The sequence below is a fragment of the Hetaerina americana genome, unplaced genomic scaffold (genome assembly GCF_022747635.1).
Source record: "Hetaerina americana unplaced genomic scaffold, ioHetAmer1.1.p SCAF_5, whole genome shotgun sequence".
NCBI lineage: Eukaryota > Metazoa > Arthropoda > Insecta > Odonata > Calopterygidae > Hetaerina > Hetaerina americana.
In genome coordinates, this window is record NW_027287095.1 from 7,706,090 (window position 1) to 7,724,953 (window position 18,864).

Consider the following 18,864-nt stretch of genomic DNA (forward strand, 5'->3'; position numbering starts at 1 on the left):
GATCTAACCATGAAATTTCCTAACTTTTGCAAAATATTACTTTAAAGTAGGCACCCCATCTGGTTATCCATCTGTGGTGAACAATGAACTGCTCCAGAAAGCCCAGACAGATGGCCAGTTCTTGGACATCATGGTCATTTGTCCATTCATTCTTAAATGAACAATGCCGCGGAACATGACAGTGTCACTCATCACTTAGTCTGTACGCAGCACAAATTTCCCAACAGATTTTACATTTCATGGGATTTCCAGTTGTATTGTTTATTTTAACTCGTTGCTGTAAATAAGCCCAAAGCCTTCCAAACACTGCAGCTTGACACGTACTGCCCTAGTCTGTATCACTACAGCAAATATATCGCTTCCCCCACCACTTTGCTCGCTACAAATGTAGGTTAATTTATTGACAGCCCTCAAATAACAAGATGGTGAGCAAGCAAAGAATGTACAAAAATACAATAGTTTCAAAGAGATGAATGAGATCAAAAGATATCATTTCTCAAAGACACTTTTTTACCTTTTGCAACATGCTGAGGAGGCAGGCATGCAGTTGAAAACTTTTATTGTCAAGTGGTCAGATTGATAGTAGGTCTTAGACAATCTACACTGGTATATATCAAGAATGTGACTTGATCTTGTGTCATGGGAGTGAACTGATGACTTTAGATGAACAAATTGAATAGTTCTGGGCATGATGTAGTGGAATTTGAACATAATAAAATACGGATAACAATATTCTACTAGATAAGTTTTATTTCTTATTTTAGCACTCTGCAAGCCACCGCTGGGGTGTGTGGCAGGGGGTGAATGCACCAAAATACATTTTACCCAAACATGATCCTAACACAGTCGAACGAGGTTATTATGATCCCTCATCATTCATGGAAAAAAATGGCATCTTAAATCTATCTGCTCTACACTTGATCTCTCTAATTTTATTGAGTTGATCTCCCCATAGTACGATGGGGGTAATAATACGTTTTCAACATGACTGCCATAGAGTATCCCTTCTAATTTATGCAAGAGCTTCAATCTAGTAATTTAAGCTTCGCTCCTTGAGTGACTCCCAGACTAGCTGCTCTAATATTTTGATTATGCCACTAAATTTATCATAGCAACGTTTTACCACTCTAGCTCCTCTTCGCTGCCCGCGATCCAATTCGGCAATCAGTCCAACTCCGTGAGGATCCCATATACTTGAAGAATATTCTAAATGAGGCCTAATCAACGAAAGATAACATTTTTATTTGAGCTTTTCATCATATTTACCCAGTACTCTTCTAATAAATCAAAATTTTTTGTTGGCTTTCCACATATTCCCCATATGTGTTTCACCCAGAGAGATTGTGAGTGAGGGTAACGCCTAGGTATTTAATTGAGTCTACACGTTCCATTTCGGTGTTCCCAATGCCGTAGACGTTAGCAAGGGAATTGCTTTTTTTCCAAAAATTTATGGCTAAGCCCTTTTTTAAGTTCAATTCTAATTGCCAAGTGTCGCACCAATGTTGTATAGCATTCAGGTCATCTGACATAGGTGCAGTGTCCCCAGGATCACGGATATCACGGTGAATTAATGCATTATCGGCAACTGAACGTATATAACTAGTGACTCCGGATTCTATATCGTTAAAGTAAAGTAGGAATAAAAGAGGGCTGATAACACTTCCCTGGGGAACACCTGAAGTAACTTCAACTGAATTTGACCTAACTCCATCTATCGCTACTCTTGATACCCTACCATTTAAAAAGTCTTTAATCCAACCTTGGATATTTTTATCTATGCCATATGCCTCTAGCTTTGCGAATAGTTTACTATGTGCTACATTGCCGAAGGCTTTATTAAAATATAGAAAAATCGCATCCACTGGAACATAGCTCTCTCCCGAAGTAAGTGTGTCATGAACAAAAAGCGCAAGTTGTCTATCGCAGGATCTACCATTTCGGAGACTGTGCTGGCTTTTCAATAAGAACCCCTGATATCAAGGTGTCTCATGATCGAACTAGCAAATATATCTTCCGTAAGCGGGAACGAAATGGATTTGAGGGAAATAGGTCTGTAATTACTCAGTTCCTCCCTGCCTGTTTTTAAATATTGGTATTACGTTAGCCGTTTTCCTATCTCTGTGAACCTTGTGATCCACCAGCTACTTCTTAAATATGACATCTAGATACGGCATAATTTACGAAGCTAGATCCTTAAATATACGAGCGGGTATTGTTTGTAAGCTTACTGACGTAAACTTATAATATATTGTACGTTTTATTCCTTCTGCCCATATATGCTTGGCGAATAACGCAAGTGGACCTCGGAGACTTAGAGAATTATTTTCTTCAAATTGTCTCAAACTTTGTATTTCGCATCTTGTTGGTTGGTTTGCCAACCTTGCCCTCTCCCTCTTAACCTTTTATTCCACATCCATTCCTCCTCCCGGAATGCAAAAAAGTGTGTAAGACGCCACTTGTCTTCATTTTGTTTTTTTCCGCCACTGCTATCTTTAAATACTGTACTTCTGTTGTTTGTTCCAACCAGAGGTGTCAATCCTGAGACGGGGTTTCTGTTATGTTATTGTAATTCATTTCATACTCTATTTCTTCTATCGATGTATACCGGATATGGACGTATAGCAGATATAAAACCTTTTATATCGTAAATTTTGTTCCTGAAGATGATGTAATACATCGAAACCCGGCCGTCCAAAAAACTTATCTAGGGGAAAATTGCTACAATCCGTTCTTATTCAATTCTTAATTCTGTTCGAATTCCACCACATCACACCTAACACTGCTCAATTTGTTAATAACGCTAGTGTGGCGATACGGACTAAGCTCTATCTGAAATTGTTCATTAACTGCTTAACTGAAATTATAGAAAGTACGTATACCTAGAAATATGTGCATATAAATACATCAAGTTCTTCAGCAGCAGCCCAACCAGCCGTTGTTACGGCAAAAAGTTGTGGGTTCAGAAAGAACTAAAAAAATGGTACAGCAAGCGAGGCGCCATGTGATTCTACTTACATGCGCTACACACGGAATTGTGCGGAAATTTTCATGGACAGATTAGAAGAGATTTTATATTCTAAACCAGAAAAATTAGTGGGAAACATCTTATTTGGTTGAACGGGGAGCAATAGGCAATTGGGAATCTTCTTTCAATATTTAAACTCAGTACATAACAGAAGTTACTTCAGGTGTACCCCAGGAAAGTGTTATCGGGCGTCTTATGTTCCTACTTTACGTAAACGACATTGACTCCGTAGTCACTCGTAAGATAGGTGTATTTGCCGACGATACAGTAGTTTATTGTGATATCCGTGATCCCGAGGACACCGCAGCTTTGTTAGATGACCTTTATGCCATACAACGCTGGTGCGACACTTGGCGATTAGAATTAACCTGAAAAAAGAGCGTAGTGATACATTTTTGGAAACAGAGCAGTTCCCCCGAACGCAATGCCAAGGGAATGCCGTCTAGTGGCAATGTCTAGTTAGCATCATTGGTATTGGTAGTTATTTACCGAAGTTTAAAAAACAAAGTCGAAAAATATCATCACCTTATTCAAAGCACAGGTGCAGATATAATTATTGAAAAAGAAAACTGGTTATCCACTGATGTTGCCGACGATGAAATTTTCCCAAAATCCTTTTCCATTTACAGAAATTTCAGAACAAATATAATCGGGGCGGTGTCTTTATTGCAGTGAAAAATTCTTACAACAGCAGGGCTGAGAAAATTCCGGGTAATGGTTTTGAAAGCGTTTGGTACTCAATTAACAGTCCTCAATCCAAAAGAATCCAGGTATGCGTTGTTTTAATTCATCATTCGATCATGTTTTACAGACCACGAATCCACAAAGACAGTTCTATACTAAATTAGATCAGCAAAAATAAAGATTTCTTATCCCAAAACAATGATCGCGAATTTATAATCGGTGGAGGTTTTAATGTCCCATCTATTGACTGGAGCACATGTAGTTTTAAAACGTGCGGAAAAGACCAAGATATCTGTGAATCACTATTTAATTCTTTTACGTTGAGCTCATGGCATCAACTTGTCACTTCATCAACTAGGAGCGATAATATTCTTGTTTTATTAGCAATGAATATTCACGAAAAAATATTAAATATAGAAACTATGAAAGGAATCAGTGACCACAGGGTAGTAAATGCTAAGTTTTCGCTGCAAGGGGACCGAAATAAAAAGCCTAAAAGGAAAATTTACTTGTTCAAAGAAGGGGACTACATTGGCCTAAAGTGCGGGCTGCAGAATCAATTGGCAAGTTTTCAGAAAGATAGTAATCACCGAAATATTTGGGATACGTAGAATCGCTCAATTGAGATCACGCGCTCAACAGTCAACAAGTTCATTCCCAGTAAATCGATTAAATATAGCACGAAACCTAGATGGTACAACGCGGATGTTAGCAAGGTTTTACGTCGTTTAAGGCTATGTCACGCCAAGATGAAAAATATTATGGATAAAATTACCAGTAAGGAGATCGGGGTTAATCAGTGGTATCGTGTTCGGCTATTGTATTGAGCGTCGCAGATTCGAGACCATCGCACGGAGAATATTTTTCTGGCTATTTTGACGGACAATATTTACCAGCGGTCGACAACTTTTACACGCAACACAAAATGACCATTGATGGCGCAGATCAAGCAGATCGGTCCGGCATGAGTGAAGTTCACGGAATCGGCCGAAGTACTGCGATGCGGAAGGCAACGGGAAACCACCGCATTAGTCTCCTGAGGAGATGCAGCCCTGCACTCCACCAATTTATGACTGATGGCATCCTTCCATGTGAAATATTCCGAAGGTAATAAAATAGTCCTTCAGTCGGATCTCCGAGTGGGGACTACTGGAAAGGGTATATCGGCCTGGAAAGACAGATACAGGACAGGGACATGGGATCTAAGATCCTTGGGGGTGAGCGGGAAGCTGGAGAACGCCAAGATGGAAATGGGGAGGCTGGGTATAGAAATCCTGGGAGTTGGCGAGATGAAGTGGAGGGGAGCAGACGACGACTGGAGCGACGGATATCGAGTTAAATATATACTCGGGAGACGCCCGGAGGATCGTAAGCATTAGCATCATACTTAAGAAAGAATGGGGCAGAAGAGTAAAGGCAATATTGCCGTACAATCAGAGAATTCTGAGGGTGAAGCTAAAAGGAGAGCCCACAAACACCGCGATCGAGCAAGTACACATGCCGACGTCTAGCCACGCAGAAAAAGAAATAGAAGAAGTGTACGAGCAAATGGAAGACCTCTGGTTTTTCATCAATCTCAGAGGATTTATTAGGCTTAATATTTTTCAGCAAGCGTTCTATTCCTTTATATGAGATTTCAATTGCGGGTATCGGTTGACCGTCACGATTTGGGAAGTTATCGGAGGCATTCGGTGGGACATTGGTGAAGACGCTTTGAAAGAAGAATTTCAATAATTTAGCCTTTTGCAAACTGCTGGTTACTCTTTCGCCTTTATTTTAGAGGGAATGGACAGTTGTCTTATTTCCCTGAATCTCTCTGACGTACGAACAACATGCTTTTGGAGTCTCTTTCAAATTGCCCACTAATCTTTTTCTTTTGAATTCGCTTAACACTTTCTGGAATTCTCTTTTGGCATTCGCCCATGATATATTGTAATCCTTTTATCTTGCAATAACAATGGAGAAGGAAAATGGGTCGGTTTGCAAGGGTCGATATATATATATACATACATACGAGGGTCATCCGGAAAGTAGTACCCGTTCGTGAAATAAAGACACAAAAGTAAATATTAACAAACATAAAAAAATTTATTTGAAAGAGGATACTTTAAACTACTTCTCAACATAATCTCCAAGCAAATTAAGGCATTTGTCATAACGTGTGACAAGATTCTGTATTCCTGCTGCATAGTCCTTCGCCGCCAGCTCATTGAGATACGCGAGGGTCCCATCTTGCACAAATTTTTGCATAATGCAGATGGTGTTTAACAATTTCATGAACAATTGTTCGAGAAACATTGGGAAAATGCTCACAGATGTCATCAATTGTGACGCGCCGATCGTTCCTCACGAATTCGTCAACTGAGCTCACCAGTTGGTCTGTAATTACAGACGGTCTCTCCGAACGCTCATCGTCGTGTGTGTTCCCCCTCCCCATGTTGAAGTTGCGACACCACCGCCGAACAGACGACTCGTCCATTACATTGTCTCCATACACCTCCTTTAATTGGCGATGAATATCACATGGGCGAACGTTTCTTGCATTGAGGAATTTAATCACTGCCCTCACTTCACAACTGGCGGCGTTCTCAATTTTTTTAAACATTGTAAACAATCACAGAAACAACACAGGCAATGCTAGCGTCACGCAACTTGGCTCAGAGAAGGCAGACAAGCCACTGAAGCTATCTGACCTCGTCCAGCGGCTACTCGCGTCGTCAGCACTTCATGCGGCACGAACGGGTACTACTTTCCGGATGACCCTCGTGTATATATATATATATATATATATATATATATATATATATATATATATATATATATATATATATATATATATATATATAAAATTGCTGTCATAACCGCGTAGTAGAATCCAAGATAAACCAATGTTTTTTTAAACAAATTTTGACTGCATGTGCATTTTTATTGGTCTGAGGATGTCTAGACTTGGAGATATTGAGTAACTTCTCTTTGTTTCAGAATATAATTATATTGTGAAGGTACTACGAGGATATTTTTATTATGAAGATTTGTTTCAACCACGAAGGATCTATCCTTTAGCTGTAACTATAAATAACTAAACTAGGATTGAGGACTTAAAGAATGAATCTTTCATGCATTGCAGATCAAAATTCTTCTTTAATTCTAAATTAAATTTTAATTCTCAATAACTAGTATGTAACTTAATGTAATTTGTACCCGCTTGTTAAAGTTTTTCATTATAGTGGAAAAAATATATGCTTTTTTTCCTTTCTTTGTGTAAAAAGGTTATTCCCGTAAATAAATATCTAAATGTATGATAACATTGAAACTGCTAAGTTCTCTTGCTTGCTCTCATTCGGCCTGCAAACTTACATGAAGTTGGCCCATTACAATTCAGCCCAAGATCAGAATACAGATCGCAACGTCATTCAGGAAAGAGATTTCCTAGTTTGGCAACAAATAATAAATATCTCCTTTGAGTGTTTGCCTTTTCAGCGGCTGATATGTGGTTGTATCATCACACATCCAGCAGCAGGATGGAATTGGCATGAGCGATATCCATGATACTACCTGCGGCCGAAATGTTGTGAGCGCAGAGTACTCTGACATGAGAATCGAAGCAATGGTTGTGTGCTGCCATCTGTCCCTTACTGTTTCCTGCAGAGTTATCAATGGGCTTACAATCAATGGTACAATCTGTTAGCGTCGCGTTTGTAAAGCCTCTATGATCGTAGTAATATTCCGGTGTTTCTGATATAACAATTGCCGGTTAGTATGCGAGTAGTTAGCTTTGGGTAGAGGATTGATTGTAATTGGTGAGACCAATGCGAGTGTAATTGTAAAACATCTATCGTTTGATGAATAGATTTTATTGTAATACTAGTTATATAAAATACTCATGTTGCTTTTCACGTTTTATGTGTCCGTTTTAAGAAAAATCTCGGAGTGTTATGGTGGATTTTCTTTCTCGTTGAATGATGCTGATGCATTCATTGTATCACGATGGCATTTATGACAAATAGAATAAAAATTTAAGTTCTCGCCTGTTCTCTGGGCAGTCATTTTTAAAGACAACATGCCAGCATTTCACGGGTTGAGTTTTTGTGATGAAAGTGTGAGAGAATTGCGTGTAATAAGTGTTGGCTTTGTACGTACTGCCCTCAAATGCTAGTGGAAGCTTTTGGGAAGGTGAGTGCTAATTTGTGCGATTGAAGGTATATTTTTTGTCCTTGAAACATATTGTTAGACTTGGTGTTTAATACAAACTGGTCTCTGAATGTCCTGCTTGTTGAAGTGTCGTATGCTATTTGATTTTTTTTAATTTGTAGTGGTAATGACCATGGAGAGGAGAATCAAGCTAAAAACTCTAAACAGCCATATCACCTGCATGATATGCAGGGGATATTTAATAGACGCCACAACAGTTACAGAGTGTCTCCATACATGTGAGAAATGGTTTCCATTTAGTTATTCAATTATATCTGTTTGCAGTTTTACTTGTAGCTTTAATTACTTGTACTACCATTCTCCCTTATTGTTATGTTTACATCATTGTCATTAATATCTTAATGTTCTTAAACGTTGAATCCTAACAGTCTGTAAGAGTTGCCTGGTGAAACATTTAGAGGAAAATAACACGTGTCCTACGTGTAAAATCGTGATTCATCAGTCTCACCCCCTTCAGTATATAAGTTTTGACCGGACGATGCAAGACATTGTGTATAAGCTGGTTCCTGACCTTCAAGATAGTAAGTAATCCGTTAGTGTTTACATTTTATTAAATAATAGTCAGAAAGAAAACTTAATAATCCATTATTCTGTGAAGTTGGAAGTGTGGACACCGAATTGATAATTATGCAAAAACATTGTATGGATTAAAAAGTGGTGTTGTGAGCATTCATTATCCACTATTTTCAAAATAAGTCGGGTACACGAAAAAAGATATTAATATTCGTGTCATATACCAAGTCATGCAAATTCGTAGAGTGTCAGAGTGTGTAGCCATGTAAACAAACCTTCAAATGTTTAATAGTGATTATAACTGTAGCAGTATGCAAAACATTTAACAAATATGAACCCCTTAAGTACCGTCAACTGACATAAGTGAAGTTTCTGATAAGTTGCTTTTAGAAGTGAGTTCACTTCGTTTTCAAAATATGCTTTTAGACATATGAAATCATATATGCATTCTATTTTAGAAGAACTGCTTTATATATCGCATAAAACTCAATTATGATTATTCTAAGATAAATATAAATCATGGACAGGCAGTAAACAATTTTTGTCATAAGTAGGTCAAATCACTCCCAACGGCTGTTGTGTTTTAGAATAATGCAGTAATGCAAGTCTTCTTCTAATCTCCCAATTACTTTGACCGTATTGACCCAAAAACTTCCTACATAGATTGACTATTACACCTGGTCAAGTTATAGATCTATTTTAATGTTTAACTTAGCCTTCCTCTTTCTCTCTTCTTTAATTTCTGTTTTGCTTACATTTATTCTCATCCCATACCTATGGCATTGGCTGCCCAAAGCATTGAGAAATACTTGCAACTCTGTGACTGACTTGCTAATGAAAGCTTGATCAAACCTAACTGATTTTATGACTTGCCCACCGATCTTCATCCCTATCTCCAATTCTTCCCTCGCCTCTTTGAGCATCTCCTCCACATTTATGTTGAATGGTGACAATGGACACTCCTTTATCACCCCTCTTCATAACACTGCCCATCTATATTCTCCATCCCCCACTTGCATCTGAATATTCTGGGACATGCACTTGTGGTAAGTCATATCACTCCAATTACTGCAATACGCATAAATTCCACCAATTTCTTTGGCTAAAGTTACATAATTGACATAAATGTTTGCTTTCGAATTTTAATTCCTTTGAAAGCTATAGAAGAAGTTAATGTATCCCTTGCCAATGTCCCATTAACGTAAATTCCACATGCAAGTCTGGTTGTGTGAGGAGGATGGAAATAGCTGTCTCTAGCCCTCAGTGTTGAAGCACCATTGGTTTGTTTGAGCATGTATTTGCTTGAGCCCTCCTGTTCATATAAGTTTGTTTCCCTATTTTTAGATGAGATGAAAAGGGAACGAGAATTCTACCGTATCCGAGGGCTCCCCTGTCCTAAGGACATCCCGTTGAATGCTGCGGAGATGGAAGAGGAGAAGTCAGTGCCGGACCAGCATGCCGAGTCTGACTATCATCGTCAGGATGAACAGGTGTGTGATGTATATACATAACAGTTTCAGGTTTAACTTAATGGAATTCCTTCATGATGAGGGTAAAAAAGAAACTTTACACTTCCACAATAAAGATTTAATATTTCACGCCCATGGTTTCGATGCTGTGCATCATCATCAGCAAATGATGCAAATACTTTGGACTCATGCTATGGGGTTCCTCGATAGAACAGTTTCCTTGATAGCATGCCCATTCCTTTGAATCTCTGCCCCAACCCTTCTAAATAATAATTATGGTTAAATTTTAATTATGGTTAATTTTTAATTATGGTTAATTTTTAATTATGGTTAATTATGGTCAAATTTTGTTTACCTCTTTTGTACAGTCCATGAAAGGCAAAAATTAATATGTGTGGATGTAGGCAACAAGCTGTAAAATCAATGACAATCTCATGCAGAAATAATGTAATTTTCATTTATTTTTATTTATTTTTTTGTGTTAAAAGATAAAAATTACTTAAAGTGATATTTGATTTTTTTTTAAATTGTAACAATGGTTGTTGTGTGTGGTTTAAAAGGAATATAATCAAGAGCATACTAGTGTCCTCGTGCATTCATGTCACCACAACATTCATTTATAGTGATGCTTTGTGATTGGTGGCTTTATTATCAAAATAGCATGAGTACAAATATTTTGCGTTATTATAAGTGTAGCAAGTGCTGGAATATAAATAACCAGGGAGAAAGATGTTGGCATAAGGAAAATTTAGACCAAAAAGAAGCATATACTTTCAGTGAATTGGACAAAAATCCTCAATTGAAGGAATAGGACTTAGTTATACTAGATTAGTTGCTCTTTTAGTCATCAACTAATTTGTATTGTTTCACTTTATAATTATCTATTTTCAATTTAACCGAGGGAATACTTGAAGCACATTCTGTTGCTTCTTAAAGGTTCCTGTTAATGCTGTATGTGTGCTGTATAGTGAATTAATTGTATTCAGCAATTTAATTGAGTCATCTGCCAATGCCAAAATTGTTTCTTTATTGTCTCTACAGAATCTTTCATTATTGGGAGATTTTAGATATCTTAGTACCCTGCCAGCCACCGCAAGGGTGTGTGGCAGGGGTTGGATACAAAACAGACTAATTTTTACCTGAATATGATCCCTACCACAATCTGAAAATATTATTCTGATCTCTTATCATTCATGGAAAAGATGACATCTTAAATATGTCTGTTCTACACTTAATTTCTCTAATTTTATTGGCATGATCTCCCCATAGTACGATGGGGGTAATAATACATTTTCAACATCACTGCTAAAGAGTCTCCTAATTTATGAAAGAGCTTCAATCTGTTATTTGACTTTTTGTCTGCAACAAAAATTTTGTTCTGTGGAAATGTGAAGTCTTATTTGTTACATCCTCTTATTTATAATGTAATTCCACAAAGTATTGGCCTTAACTCCCTATTTTATAACATGATGAATGACAGGTTTTGCCATATACTATTGCCTCCAAGTTAGGAAAAAACAGAAATAAGTTACTATTTAATAAATTATGTACCCATAAGTTTAGTCAAACCCATGATATGTGGGTTGTTCAATAAGTCATTAGAATAAATAGTAAAATAATATTTTTGGTAGATTTATTTATTTTTCAACATTATTAACTACTTCAGCTCTATACACTTTTCCCATCACTTCTCAAAACTTCTTTAAGCCATCCAATGTGTAGGATTGTGGAAGGTCCTCAAAATGAGAATTTGCCTAGGCAGTGAGTGACCTTGTTTTGTATGAATGGTTTTCCAGCAAGCCATTTTGTCAATGTTGTAAATCATAATTAGTCACTGGGGGCCAAATCTGGTGAATATGGTAGATGTTGTAATAATTCAAACTTTATTCCATAATTTTCGCTATCAAACTGCCCCAACGAGCACCCATGCATTGTCTTGATGGAAAATAATAATTTCTTTTGCCAAATAGACATATATTACAATATTTCTTTGCTCAACTGGTTCAATAACAATTCATAATACTCTCTTACTTGGCAAGTAATTGATATAGATGATTCCACTTGCATCGCAAAAAACCATTGCCTTGTCAGCCAATTTCACCATCTTCGGAGAAGGATCAACTTAAGAAACCCACTGTTTTGACTGTTCCTATGTTTCTGAATGGTAGTTATGTATCCATGTTTTGTTCTCCATTGTGGATTGATGCAGAAACTCATCAGCATTGCAATGTAAAAGCACTTAACCAGCCTACGAATCGACCACATGATTGTGTCTATTCTCCACTGAGAGAAAACATGGTACCCATCGTGCCAAGATTTTTTCGCACCCAATTTTGTTGCTTAACCTCCACTGAGAAAAGCATGGCAACCATTTTGCTGAAATTTTTCCCACCCAATTTTGTATGCAAAATTGAAATCATTGTACCTTTTGATATGCCTGTGGCCTCAACTATTTTGTGAACTTTGATATTTTGATCTCTCCAAACCATATCGTGTATTTTGTCAGACAATGTCGGAGGAAGTCTCTTCCACTGGACATCCACCACGATGTTCACCATTTTGTGGATGTAAGGCAAGGGTAGGGGATCAAATCAATGATTGGTGCATGCCCCCAGGTGTTGTGTCGTTGAGAGGGCCAAGGGATGTTCTCTCTTTGGTGAGAGTTGTGCGCATAACAGCCTCCTTTTGTGGTTGCAGGTGAATGTGTGCCTTGAGTGTGTGACGGCCAACCTTCGGACCCTGAAGAGGCGCTTCATTCGGTGCTCAGCGCAGGCCACCATCACCCACCTGAAGAAATTCATCGCCAAGAAGGTGCTCAACGGAATGGAAAAGTATCGAGATGTAAGTGAAATTTAATCCTCACACATTTGAATTCTCCAGACGTAGTGCCTATGAGAGAGAACCATTGGTCATACAGTGAGACTCACTTGAAATATACAAATTTGCTAAGTACCGTATTATCCCATTGATAATTCGCACGTTATCTACAAGGTTGTATTCAAAAATGTTCAGATGATCGAATAAATGATGTGCGTTTTGTAATGAAATTGAAAAAATCCAAACATTTACATACCCATGTACACAATAATTTAAAGAAGTCTTGCAAAAATAAACTGGTCTGGAAGCATGCCTTTCTAATTGCATTCTATTTTATATATTATTATATATCTGCTACTATTACAGTTATTTCATCTCATAAATCCATGAGAAAAAGAAGAAAAATATAATTTCTGTACGTCATTTAATCTAATACGTAGTACTTCTTTAATCTAATACATAGTACTTCACGTAAATGGAGAGTACGTCGTATTATACGAGTATACACATACATACAAATATATAATAGGATAGATAGATCACTTGAATCCAAGAAATTCATCACCTGAATCATAATTAAATGAATTAAGTGCATTTATCATCTCTTCAGGCACAGCACCGAGTTCGCTCTCCAAAGTTAACTCTTCCTCCTCTTCTAGCATTGGCGTTGAAATATTGCCTTAAGCTTTTTCAAATCCATTTCTTACCCAAATCACTCTGACACCCTGCCGACTTTCCTGGATCCACCTGCTTCTTTTTTCATGAGACTCTCTTTTAATCCTTCCCGATTCTGTGTACTCTTTCATACCAGACATCATCCACTTTTCCCAACTAGATCATAACTTTGATTTAAAAGATTTGTCAATGGATAAATCCTGGCAGCCTTGCCATATCCATTTTCTTTTGTGGAATTGATGACTTCTAGCTTAAACATCACTGTATAAGATTTTCTTCTCCATGGATAATTTTCTTGAGAAAATTCTAAATGACAAAAGCTAAGCAAGGGTGTCTAGAACAGCTAAAAGCCGATACCAACAAAGCAAAGTAAAGCAAACAAGACAAGAAAATTCGGTTTCATTCATTCTGTTTTTTTTTGTACTTGGTTTGCTGAAAGTTAATTTGTATAGCAAATGAAAGAGCATGCAAACCCATGTCTCGTTTCGACTTAAGAATCATATTGAAAAAGCAATGAGGTGGCATATTGAGTTGGCTTGTAAATATTGTCGGGTCGAAGTCATTTTCTTCCCTTATAATTTAAACTTATTACTGACATGAACAGTTTTCCACAGGTTTTCTTACAATTTATGCATTACATAACTTACTCATAGTCGTACATTGTATTCATTTCATAACATGAATCTTTTCCTTGCAGACTGAGATTACAAGTGTAGTAGTTCACATTTGCATTACTAATGGCACTTTATACTGACTACAAAATTCAAATTCTTCACAAAAACCATTCAGGTTTCTGTTCTCTCCCATCTTTTTTAGGTTATATGTACAAAATAAAGTCAAGAAAGTTTTTTTGTGAAGGTGAATGTACATAATAAATAGTTTGAGGATGAGGCAAATGTAAGTCAGTAAACAATTCATAGGGTAGATTTTTGGATGAAGCTTTTGTTTATCAGTCAACAAAGGGTTGTGTAGGCTTTGCTGAGCTCATTGTAAATTCATTATGATAAGTGTGGAATGAGAATAAATGTAAAACAATCAAATATGGGATTTTCACGAAAGAGAATAGTGTAGTTTAGTATAGTGAGGAAACATGGTCATTGACGCTAGATGATAGGCATAAATTGGAGGCTTTAGAAATGTGGGTGTGGAGAAGGATGGAGATGGTGAAGTAGGTTGAAGGGAAAATACAAGGAAAAGGTATGCATGGTGGGGGAGGAGGGGGGATTGTTGGGAGAACTCCAAAGGATGTATGAAAGATAGATGCAGAGTATTTTGATTGGCAATGGGATGTTGAAGACATTTAGGACATATGGGAGAACGTTATGCAAATGTGGAAAGGGTAGAAATAGATAAGCATTTTGGATGGAATGGGGGGAGGACGTAAGTATACAGAATTGGGAAGGGCTTATTTTAGTTTTGGATGTCAGGTTGCATTTTGTTAGAAGCAGGTAAATTTATTGTTGCAATGTTGTATACAAGAGAATTTATCCATCCCAAACCTATCTTAACCTGTAGAAAATATGTAATAATCTTATAAATATACATACATAAATGGGAATGGGACATGGTAGCTCAGAGGTAGTGTTTTGGACTACTGTCTAGAGGGCCTAAGTTTGATTCCCAGGCACACCTGTCTTGGCACCCTCAGCTTAACCTGAGCTGTGTTTTTTTGGGTACCAGAACTTCCTGGGTAACCATCTGTGGCACAGCGAAAGGATCTTGCCCCCCAACCCTCATGTGTGAATTTCACATGCAGTTAGGCATAATATTGGGTGAACTCTACCAACACCTGTCAAACCAACCTTTTGGTTGATAACTGTGTTTATATAAATCAGGAATATTATTTTTTTTAATATAAAAATATTTTTCATTCAGTAGCTCTGCTATATGAAATATTCCAATTAGTTCAAAGCTTCTGCTGCTTATATTTGACACCAAAAAAAAAAAAATTAACACTTAAGTTATTAAATTTTCATGCTTTGCAAATTTTAAGTCACCCCTTTGGCAGTACTTCAAAATAGTTAGGTTAGGAGTACTTTTGGTTTTGTGCATGTGAGCAAGGTTACAAACCTTGGTTTTTATTAATAAGCTTTCCAAATCCACTCTTTTCAGATCGACATATTATGCAACGATGAACTATTGGGCAAGGACCACACCCTCAAGTTTGTGTATGTGACTCGGTGGAGGTTTCGGGACCCTCCGCTAAGACTACAATACCGCCCTCGAATTGACATTTAAGTATCATACACCCCACATGGGGCAATTAGATCTTGGTAAACTTATCATTTCCTGATGGTGTGGTGGCTGCACGTTCTGGGATCAACCAACCACCGGAGTTGATCTCAAAACAGTCCTTCCTTTCGTTACATCTCTATTTTCGTAAAGAAAAAAATAATAGTCTTCCCCTATCTTCTGTAGAGCTGTTGCTGCATGCTCCTTCTCTCTCTTTCTCTCTTTTGGGTGCTCGTTTGTTACAACCAGGATTAATAGGAAGCTTTTATGGATGTCTGTGAGTCCCTTTTCAATTTGATGAGAAGTGGATGTGTCCTCATTGCATGTGGTGTGCATTTTTGGACCACAGAAATGTGACGGTTCCTCAGTTGCAGGGCACAACTCATGAGGAGGCCAAGTACTATCAAAGTGACACAAGAAATATAATTATCCATCTGGCCATAATGTCCGTTATGGTCCAACTGCGATAGTCTTGGGTTGCCTCTCCCCTGCAACCACTCTTACAGCAAACATCTCCTCGGTAAATGAGTTTCCATGCAGCATTGGTGATATTTGGATTTATGATGAAGGTAACTATTATGAAAATATGGCTGTGAATAAACGGTTTTGCATAATGTATTCCATTGTAAACTGTGTTCCATTGAAGTCTGTCAATTTTGTGTACGTGAGTGTATGAGTAATCCATTTTACACTACCAATGTGAGTGTAACTCAAGATAAATGGGTATGCCAGCTGTGGCTGTTTATGCAGGAGTTCATCATCATTTGATGCTTGTTATGTGTTTATGTTTGAGTATTTTGTTGTTAAATGTTGAGTCCTTTCCGAAATGAGCTTCCAGCGTGTGTGCATCAAGAGTGAACTTACAGTTGATGTAATTTTCACTGTGTGCCATTCCGAGGGTGGTTTGCATCGAGTTCAGTGACTTCTGTTTGATTTAATGAATTCTTCAAAAGTAGCTGCACAAGTTTTATGAAACCCTGGTGACAGAGCATGATTGCCATGCCCTTTCTCGGTAGGTGGGCACCCTACTTTTTGGAGGGAAGTAATGCCGAGCATGGTCTGGATCAAGAGAAAGGCAAATTGCCATCGTAGTGACCCCAAGTGAATTTGCCAAATGCCTTCCTCCTTCACATCAGTGATCCTCTGTCCAGGCGGGAGGATCCTGTGCATAGTGCATCTCTCAATACCAGGCTTTCTAGCCATCTGAAAGCACCTTGCTCCCGGATACTGATTGCCAGGAAAGGGATTTGGATGTTCTGTGTTAGGCCGAGCATATATTTATTTCTTAATGAATTTATTTTGGATACATACAGGTGCCATCATTGCCCAAGTGTAGATAAGTTATGCAGTAAATGATTCCATGTGTTGATCAGGGTTTTGATGCTATATCTTTTCCATCCCTTGTTCTCTAACAAATTCTTGGTTTGTTTTGTTACTGCCAACACTACAGTGATGTTTGCTAAAATCTAATGGCGGATTCAATGGTTTCATGTTTCACTGCACACTGGATTGTATCATGACGGTAGACTATTCACATTGCAGTGGAACTGGGAATTGTGCATTATGAGTAAACTAAAAAAAATACCAATTAGCCTGTGTGGACTGCAAAGAATGAGTCAATGTCCCAATCACAGGAAAATGTGAATCTTGGTGCCGTCCAATGGCAGGTCAACTCTGCGATCTGAGATTATCATTTGCAGTCCTTGTCATTTTAGCTATATTTAATTATTCAAAAAAATGTATAAATTATCACCGCACATGGTTTCTGCAGTGATTTTTTTTTTACTCCCTTTACATCTTTATTTTCCTCATGACATTTGAATTCAGCGAGTTGTGTTATCACAACACCAATTGCTGAAATTGCTCACTGCTAACATGCTCGTTAGAATTTGGGTTGTTCATTGACCTATGTAATAATGTTTTATTTTATATAATCAATAAATTTTGCATTCCTGCTAGACAATTGCAGCATCACATGTCTGATACTGACTGATTGAATAATTGGTAATGGCACCACCCCTCTTTATATTTCTAGTCACCCTTGTTTGCTTTGCATTGATAGTGGATTATTGTTGTGCATGGGGAAGAGCCTCTTTGGATATCTCCCGAAAAAGGTTAATTGTCCTCAAGGTTTGTGTGCATGTGTGTGTCTGTGTGTTTGATATAAGAAATGTGGGGTGGGAGGGTAAACCTCCCGTTATCTTCATGTCATTGATTCACGTGTGCCTTCAATGGGGTAAATAGAGGATCACAGATGGTTGCAATACCACAGCACGTCTGTTATATGTACTGCCTGGGTCACGTCCCTTTGCTGGTGCTGACCCATGAACAAGTGTGAATGTGTGTTGGGTGGGATGCCCGTCGTTGTATGTCTGGCCAAAAGGGCTGCTGCCCTCAGGGGTTGGTGGGCACCAAGTGATGTGGGCATCCCTTCCTTCAAGATTGGACCTGAGTGGGAGTAAAATAATTTAGTCCAGCATCGGTGTGTGTTGGGCATTTGTTCATTTGACCCTCATTTTGAGAGGAGGGGCGGGTGTAAGGTCTAAGAGTGGAAGCAAATGATTGTTGTTGAGGTGAACTGTTAATCGGAGAATGATGAGTGGAGTGATTGATGTTCGCTATTGGTTTTTTGGGCGAGTGCATTTGTATGTGTATGACTTTATGAAGATTCCTTAGTTTATATTTCAAGTGTGTTCTGAGAGTTTGTGGTGCAGATCTTTGAGTAACAAGAATGTGAGTTGTTGCAAGAGACCATGCTAAATAATCTGTGTAGATGTAATTACTTAAGGAAAAATTAATATCATATTGTTGGTTCAATTTAAATTTCTTTGTTAAACATTTTCATTTATAATTTATTGTGGATAACTTCCCTTAGTAGAATTTTAATTGTGAGTGAAATGTGTGCACATATAGAAACTAGCAACGATGTAAAACTTTTATAACATTTGAGCATTAAATGAGAGAAGATATGCCTTTGTCATCAATAAGTATACTCATTTCTCTCCCCACCTCCCTGATGACCTCTCCCCAGCATTCCCTGATGCTTGCAATCAAAACTGCATCCACTAACTGTTCTTCTTCGTTTCTGCCAATGTTTTGGTGATACTCATCTATCGCTTCAGAGATTCCAAGTGCCTTATCACCAATTTTTTCCCCAATGTGCATCCCAGGTGACCTTCAATTAATCGAAGGATCATCTTGACCTTGGGTACCATCTGGTTGGCAGTGAGTTTTAAT

The 18,864-nt window shown here is 37.9% G+C and overlaps 1 protein-coding gene across 1 annotated transcript; it reads left to right on the plus strand.

Moving 5' to 3' along the window:
* The first annotated feature begins 7,527 nt into the window (after nt 1–7,527).
* Nucleotides 7,528–18,585, plus strand: l(3)73Ah (lethal (3) 73Ah). Its single transcript, XM_071592672.1, has 6 exons — nt 7,528–7,882; nt 8,023–8,139; nt 8,290–8,442; nt 9,779–9,924; nt 12,601–12,744; nt 15,508–18,585. Exons 2-6 carry the CDS (start codon nt 8,028–8,030, stop codon nt 15,631–15,633), a joined length of 681 nt encoding a protein of 226 aa, XP_071448773.1. The 5' UTR covers nt 7,528–7,882; nt 8,023–8,027; the 3' UTR covers nt 15,634–18,585.
* Nucleotides 18,586–18,864: the final 279 nt, after the last annotated feature.